Below are 8140 nucleotides of genomic sequence, written 5' to 3'. Positions count from 1 at the left end.
AAAAAAACAATGCTGCTGTTGATTTTTTTATCAATGCATTTCCTTCAAATACAGAAACTGGGATATTAGCAACATACTAATTACTGGCGCGACTAAATGCGACCTCAATAGATACTGAACCAGGAGGGTCGTTTTCTGTTCCTCTCCACTATCCTCTTGTCTTTGTCGGACTCCCCTGGACTCTCGCTGTCATACAGGACCAGGGTCTCCTGCGCTGGTGTGTTGAGAGGCCTGCCCTCCATGGCTTTAATCTGACCTCGGATCAGCGCTGTCTCCTTCCTGATCTTCTCATAACAGAACCCACACAGAATATGCTTCTGCTTCAGGTGGCCACACTCCACGCACGGCTCAATGTTGGTCTGACAAAGAGGGGGAGAGAGGAGGGAGAGAGAGAAAGGGGGGGAGGGAGAGCACAATATATCAGAAAAATCCATTGCATTTTCGATTGTGTTTATTGCAATATTTATTAAGAAATTAGTCAAAGGAGTTCACTCATGGCAGATACCATTACATAAAATATGCTACATACAACTGGACATCAGAGGACAATAATTACAATAAGTGAAATGTCACCCAGTGAAATGATAAACACAATCAAAGTTAATACCTTAACTTTGAGCATAAAGCTTGGGTCTCGTCTTCTAGTCCTGTTGATTTCTATTGTGCGTCTCTTTTTGGGTGCTGCCATCCAGAACACATTGTCCAGGAAGCTGGGCTCCGCGGTCGCCTCTTGCTCATCGTGGGGCTGTGGAAGGATGCTGGGGCCATGGACAGCTAGAGCTGGGGCTGTATAGAAACAAAACACACAGAGACACAATCATATATCAACAATCTATGCAATAGACAGAAACTATGTATGTCACCACTCAGTATACATCTAGTAGTCTACTCATAGATTGAAGCACGTATAGAATCGTACATCATCATAGTTCTTACTGTCCAACACAAAGTCATAGATTATGCAGGGTAACATAGCTACCATGGAAGTTTTAAAGCTAGCTTACTAGTTAGTGCTAATGTTAGCCAGCCAGCTAGCTACAAATAAACACAAGGCAGAATGTTGTGTAAAGCTCAAACTCACCAAACTGTCTGTCAAGTCCTGTAGCCTGTGTAATTCTGCATTCCAGCTGTAACAACGAACGTCTCAAAAAACACACTAAACCAGACAAATTCATAATTTTAGAGGTTTGAGTAGTGTCTTTACACTCGTCACACAGCTCACGGTCATTGAATCACATACGTCATTGAACTGCGACAACCGAAGAACCAATTGCATCTTGTCATTAGTATAACGCGTTATCACCAGTACTGAGCAAATATGGGAGAAAGGGGGTACAGTTTCTCACTCACCACATTCAGGTAACTTTTACAAATGACTGTAGTGGCAAAAGTTTTGTTAGTTTGGGTATTGCAGGAAGGCATTGAAAGGAAGAAGGATGGAGATCGAGCGAGTTGTTTAGAAACCAGACTGTTGCTCCCGGTAGTTTGATGCTTTGTCATTCTGTTACTCTGGCTAGCTAATGTTAGGCTAGTAGTAGGAAGTGTGATGTTTCTAGTTCAAGATCTTCAAACAGGCAATTTTGATATCCAACACATTTTGTCTCTTCATACCATTTGCCCTCTCAGTAATTAAGTGATTAGCTGAGATGCGATCTTTGCAAAAAGGCATCTGGCTTTCCTGTTGGAAGTTTACATTCACTTTCAGTTTGTTGATTGCTGAGTGAGACTGAGTCACTAGCTAACGTTACACCAATAAATATTAACTCTAAAAGCACTGATCAGACCAAGACGAAATGATTTGTTTGTCTTGACATTATTAATGAAAACAATTTCCTCCCACACAGCCCATCTGGTAAACTGGTCCAGATTGAGTATGCCCTGTCAGCCGTAGCAGCAGGAGCCCCCTCAGTGGGAATCAAAGGTAAAGAAGACTTCAAATGATCACCCAATATGTCTGTTTTCACACAGGTAGCCAAATTCTGATAATTTTCCCCAAATTTCACTTCAGAGCTAATCTGATTGGTCAATTAGTGAGAGAGAAAAAATCAATTGTCTGCCTGTTTAAACGCAGCCCATGTACTATAATATGTATAAAGTGGTACAACCACCAGGTAATGGCTTTTTATATACAACATGTCTGCATACATGTGTCCATGGTACCGAACTCTTTTAAAGAGCATCTGCCCCTAAAAACCATCTTCTAATTTAGAAAACAGCCTATGTGCCATCGATATGAGTCCGGAACATTTATTCTAATGTCAAAATTGACTACAAAGTGTAAATAGGATAATTTTGGTCATAAATCAGTTTTGTCCAAAACTCTACCGGAGTATGCCACAACGTAAATGAAGGTTGGGTTTATTTCAACCCGGTCCACAGCTGGCAGCAAACAAGTTCTCATCAATTTGGAGTGCAGCTGCATGCAACCCCGATCGTAATGCCTGTGGTAAATGTGGTTTGACTTTGGATATCCCTAAATATTGAAAACATTTAATGAGAACTAAAAAGTGTGCAACTTGAAAATATTGTCTAATTTACATTTATTTATTGACGGTTCCATACTAGGCTCAGAGATGGGCTATCCAAAGTCAAACCAATTTTGCCACGGTAGCACACCAGCCTGCTAAAGCAAATCGGCAATGTAATTTGGCTAACTCTTCCCACCTGCGAACACACGAGACCCCCATATCAAACCACACCTGAAACCAACTCACATTTGAATTCAGTCATGGTTGCTGGCATTTTTAAGGCTACCTTTACATTTTTTTTTCTTTCTGATTGGTCTTTTGAACACTCAGATCAGCTCTGAAAAAGATCTGATGTGATTGGTCAAAAAAACAATTGGTGGAAGAAAAATATCAGAATTGTGCTACCTGTCGAAACACCCTTAATAATAATGAACCAAATCTAAAACGAAGCCAAATCAAGAAGTTTAGCCGCATTACAGAAGACAGTCCAGATTTTGATGGTTTCTTTCTCCCCGTTTAAAGCCTCAAATGGAGTCGTTTTGGCAACCGAGAAGAAACAGAAGTCTATACTGTACGACGAGACGAGTGTTCACAAAGTCGAGATGATAACCAAACATATTGGCATGGTCTACAGTGGAATGGGTCCAGACTACAGGTACATCTTGGTGTGTGTGAGGGAGACTGCCTTTCCTTGAGTTTCTAAATCTTGGGTTTACAACAGGGGCAAGGACATCTTAGAAATGTGTCTCTTGTTACTCTGCAGGGTGCTGTTGAGGAGAGCGAGGAAACTGGCCCAGCAATACTTCCTGGTCTACCAGGAGCCAATCCCCACAGCCCAGCTTGTCCAGCGGGTAGCCTCTGTCATGCAGGAGTACACACAGTCTGGGTCAGTTCTGTTCTGTTTTGTGGGTTTCCTCAAGTTTGATCAGACTGGCCGACTGAGTGTGCAGGCTTTTGATCCAACCTTGCTGAAACACGACTGATTCAGCTAATCTAGGTCCTGATGACCAGCTGATTGGTAAAACCAGGTGTGTTAGGCTTTTCCTTCAGCCCTGCCCTAAAGCCCTTACACCCAGTATAGAACCAGGTGTGTTAGAGCAGGGCTGAAGGAAAAGACTAAAGCCTGTACACCCCGTATAGAACCAGGTGTGTTAGAGCAGGGCTGGCTGAAGGAAAAGCCTAAAGCTCGTACACCCTGTATAGAACCAGGTGTGTTAGAGCAGGGCTGAAGGAAAAGCCTAAAGTCCGGACACCCAGTATCTTTCCACGAGGGTTGGCCACTGCTGAGTTACAATATCCATGTGTGTTGATTAAGTAGTTGTTTTCACCTGAATTTCTAGAGTAACATCCTGTGTTTTTTTCAGTGGAGTGCGACCCTTTGGTGTGTCACTGTTGATAGCTGGATGGGATGATGATCGCCCTTACCTCTTCCAGTCAGATCCCTCTGTAAGTATCCATGGTAGTATAAACACACTCTATCATTGAATTGCTTCACTCCTAGGCCGAGTCTATGGAGTTCATGGAGCTTTTGTATTCTGATCATGGAGATCTAATCATGGAATTCCGAACTCGTCATGCGTCTAAACCTACATTTTAAATGTGGCCTGATTCCCTTTTCCTGCGCAATATTCAAATGCCAGAATGCATAATGCAAACGTTATCAGATTTAGCCTGTTCCACCAACACAGCAAGTTGATGGCAGTAGCAAACTACTGTAGCTAACTAGCCAGCTAACCTCTAACTAGCCAGCAAGCTAGCTAGCAAAGCTAAAGGGATTGCAAACAGGCATAACACAAAATAGTTTTTCTACATTTATTTTTATTTTATTTAAACTTAAACGTACAGTCAATACACAGGTAGCCTGATTAAATAAGCTAGCATTTATGAAGCCAGCAAACACATTCCACACTAGGAACATATTTCCTCCAACTTTTAATTAAAAAAGGTGCCTCTCGCTCCCAAAACACGTGCTGATGACGTCGCCCACTGTATGCGCTTTCGGTAGCCTGATTGTGTTCAGACTGAGGAGAAATCCGCACAAAATGTGTCCCTGACCACCACCTAAAGTGGTGGCCAGATCTGAACACAATCCGACCACAACCAGTCTTTTCAATGCAATCTTCGTATTCTGATGGCAGAAGTCGCGTGTAAGTGTCAAGTGGCTGCCCTCCTTGACAACGTTTCAATGGTTTGAGCCACCCAAAAGTGTACCAACGGATGGCTCCATCTGTGACATTTCAAGCTAGCTGTGGAGTGAGCTTACGGTACGTTCTTAACTCCGTTACGCATACATCATTTTTTCCGGTAGTAACTATATGATTATTTTGATGTACACAGGGTGCATACTTTGCATGGAAAGCAACAGCGATGGGAAAGAACTACGTCAATGGGAAAACATTCCTAGAAAAGAGATATAACGTGGATCTGGAACTGGAAGACGCTATTCACACAGCAATCTTAACCTTGAAGGTAATTCATCTCACCTGCACCTTTAGTTCTCTTCCCTCTCAGACGTGTTGAAGAAACACAGTAGAATATGTGATAATGTGTTTAGGTTAAACCTGGAATAGTTTGAAAACTTCATGATTTAATTTGTCACAGTGTTCTATTGAAATCCATGCATTTACTGCGTTGCATTAATATTGTGTTCTGTGTGTGTGTTTTTAAAGGAAAGTTTTGAGGGTCAGATGACCGAAGATAACATTGAGGTGGGAATCTGCAACGAGGCAGGTTTCAGAAGACTCACCACAGCAGAGGTCAAGGACTACCTGGCAGCCATTGCATAAAATGCCCCCTCCATTGGGGTCTGTTGGCATGGACTCATTCAGATCAGCTGTTTTACTTTTTACAAACCAGATACCAATACAGTTTTTTGCAGTTTAGCAGATTTCTACAATTTGTCTTTTTTTTTCTCCGGTTATACCTAGTCACATACTACTAATAAAAATATGATTTATGTAATAATATTTTGTCCTTTGATCAATTTTTGTTTTCTTCATATAATTTAATTTCATGTTAGGTTTCAGTTTGCGATTTGAAAATTAGTTGTTTAATTCTCAATTTCTCACTATATTGCAAAAGTGTAAATATACATTTTGCATGAAATTAGTCCCCCCCCCCGACCAAATACAGTGCCTTCAGAAAGTATTCATACCACTTGACTTATTCCACATTTACAGCCTGAATTTAAAATGGATGAAATAAAAATCACCCATCTACACACAATACCCAATAATGAGTGTTTTTAGAAATGTTTGCCAATTAATAAAAATGATTTACAGAAATTTATAACTTAAATAAAAGTAGCCTTTTCACACCCATTTCCTATAACACTCCAAATTAAACTCAGGTGCATCCAATTTCCTATGATCTTCATTGATGTTGCTACAACTTGATTGGAGTCCACCTGTGGCCAATTCAATCGTCTGGACATGATTTAGAGACACCTGTCTATTTAAGGTCCCACAGTTGACAGTGCATGTCAGAGGGACTGGGGTTTCCAGGAGGAGTAACGGCAGCTGGTAACAGTTGACAGTGCATGTCAGAGGGACTGGGTTTTCCAGGAGGAGTAACGGTGGGTGGTAACAGTTGACAGTGCATGTCAGAGGGACTGGGGTTTCCAGGAGGAGTAACGTGGCTGGTAACAGTTGACAGTGTATGTCAGAGGGACTGGGGTTTCCAGGAGGAGTAATGGCGACTGGTAGAGCTTTTTGAGTCGACGCAACAAATTCAAGAAATATTTTTAAACAGTTTGCTACTACAGAGGATGAAGGAGTGGAAAGAGCTTGGATATGTGGAAATGGACGCCATGAGATGTGTAGAGGGAAGCGGTGTGGTCGGGAAAATGTAGCGTTAAGTACAAAAAGAAAACGTACTCCTGTAACGTTATCTCAGAAATGTAACCTGATGAGGATGAACTACCAGCCGCAGGTGCGGTGAAGGCCGTCAAGTTCGTGCCTCGTTCAGTTGACAACAAAAATGATGGTGGCTCAGTGGGTGTGAGATTTTGTTGTTGTTGAGGGAATGGATCCTTGGCTTCTGGCTGATCTATATGGAGTGTCAGGTTGGTTGGGGACTGTTGAGTCAGTGAAAGTAACTCAAAGTGGACTCGCAATTCTTCCGTTCAGAGTGAGCGGGCGCTGCTCACCACACGCCAAGGGACAAGAACTTTGACTTGCTTTGCTCTCCGCAGCAGGGCGCGGTTGAAAGGAGGGATAACCAGTGCTGTTTATTCATGGTCTCTAGCCCCGAATATTTATTAAAATGTTTTCATACTTTTCAGTCAATTCGCAAGTGGCTGAATATCATCTGAGTGAGGGAAACGGCGCCCCTCTGTCTCAGTATGTGTAGCACAATATCTATGATGTCGATTTGTATGACACGTTGCCAGCTGTAGCATTTGATGCCAGCAAGCATTTGGCCTCCCTTGATTAAATAAAATAATACAATTATAGAAAATAATTAGCCTATCAGTGTTGAGCTGAGCTCCACTGTGGGTTGTCTTGGTGCAGCAAAACGCACTCCACGGGATGCCAGTTTGGATTTGGCTTCACACTAATGAAATTACATCCTAAGCAAAATATCCTCATTGTCTGAAAAAAATGTGTTTGTGTCTGTTTTACTTGTGTTGATGTTCCTTTCCTAATCCAGGGATGGGGATTTGGACTTGTGCTTTTGACTTAATTCTCTGTACTGGCCAATGATAATGACGGTGATTTTCATATAACACTAAATTAATATACTGTGGCTCTGGCTTGAGACGGTAGAAGTTCAATATGTAGTGTAGATATAGGCTCACATTTAGCTAGCTAACTTAGCTGGTTCATTGTTGTCCATGTGAGGAAGTTAGGCTAGCAAGCATTTTTAGCTAGGTAGCCTATGAAAACAAACACTAAACGCCATAGAATATTTCGCCAACATGAAAAAGAGGAGGATGGCATTAGCGTTCATCTAGTCTACAAGGGTGTCAACCTATATATATATATTTTTTTTTACCTGTGCAAGCGCACACACACAGACAGAAATCAGTACCATGGACAGCCACATGATATTTATCAACATTGATTGGACTAAATAGTTATCTTTTAAGTTTGTTTCAGTGTATTAAACTAAGCATAGAGGTGACCTTGTTGATTTGATGTTTAAATCAGTAGTTTAGTAAACTGTCAAACATTAACTTGCTTGACCATGCTGCAGGTCATATAACTGTTTATTACATGAAATATTTGATTTGTGGACTTCACCGGACAGATGTTGCTCTCCGGTTTTGTGATGAAACAAACGTATGTGTAGTTGAATTCATTCCGCCACTGTGTGACTGTTGTCACGGTCTTATTGTATATCATGGCGGCGTATGAATGAATGGTTATAGAGCAAACAACGCAAATATCACAACAAGTTGAAATATGGCTTTTTTTACTGGCTTGGCTTCCCCAGTGATTTTACTCTCGCATCACTACTGGGGTGGCGTTAAGTGTTGAGGATCAACTGAAATGTAAGATTCCTGGTGTCTGTGATGCTCGCCGTTTGGTACGAGAGCATTGTGAAACAGAGTTTTTACCCGACAAAGTCAAGTTAGGATGTGTCAGTTAACCTGTGAGCTTTTGTCCCAAAACCATTACATTGTTTTAGGTGCCAAGCTTACGGTCATGTTGCAGCAGTGTGTAGGAGCG

General features: G+C 41.6%; 2 protein-coding genes across 2 annotated transcripts; one reads left to right on the top strand and one right to left on the bottom strand.

The window, feature by feature from the left end:
- Positions 1 to 13: 13 nt before the first annotated feature.
- mrpl32 (mitochondrial ribosomal protein L32) lies at positions 14 to 1237 on the bottom strand. The gene is made up of 3 exons (XM_038976692.1): positions 1082 to 1237; positions 608 to 786; positions 14 to 359 (listed from the first exon to the last, which is right to left on the bottom strand). Exons 1-3 carry the CDS (start codon positions 1173 to 1175, stop codon positions 105 to 107), a joined length of 528 nt encoding a protein of 175 aa, XP_038832620.1. The 5' UTR covers positions 1176 to 1237; the 3' UTR covers positions 14 to 104.
- A 23-nt stretch (positions 1238 to 1260) lies between these two features.
- Positions 1261 to 5434, top strand: LOC120031111 (proteasome subunit alpha type-2-like). The gene is made up of 7 exons (XM_038976691.1): positions 1261 to 1359; positions 1845 to 1921; positions 2991 to 3123; positions 3232 to 3354; positions 3833 to 3914; positions 4806 to 4937; positions 5138 to 5434. Exons 1-7 carry the CDS (start codon positions 1319 to 1321, stop codon positions 5252 to 5254), a joined length of 705 nt encoding a protein of 234 aa, XP_038832619.1. The 5' UTR covers positions 1261 to 1318; the 3' UTR covers positions 5255 to 5434.
- The last annotated feature ends 2706 nt before the right edge of the window (positions 5435 to 8140 follow it).

The sequence above is a fragment of the Salvelinus namaycush genome, chromosome 37 (genome assembly GCF_016432855.1).
Source record: "Salvelinus namaycush isolate Seneca chromosome 37, SaNama_1.0, whole genome shotgun sequence".
Lineage (NCBI taxonomy): Eukaryota > Metazoa > Chordata > Actinopteri > Salmoniformes > Salmonidae > Salvelinus > Salvelinus namaycush.
Note: the sequence above shows the minus strand (reverse complement) of the source record. Positions and strands in the feature narration are given on the sequence as shown.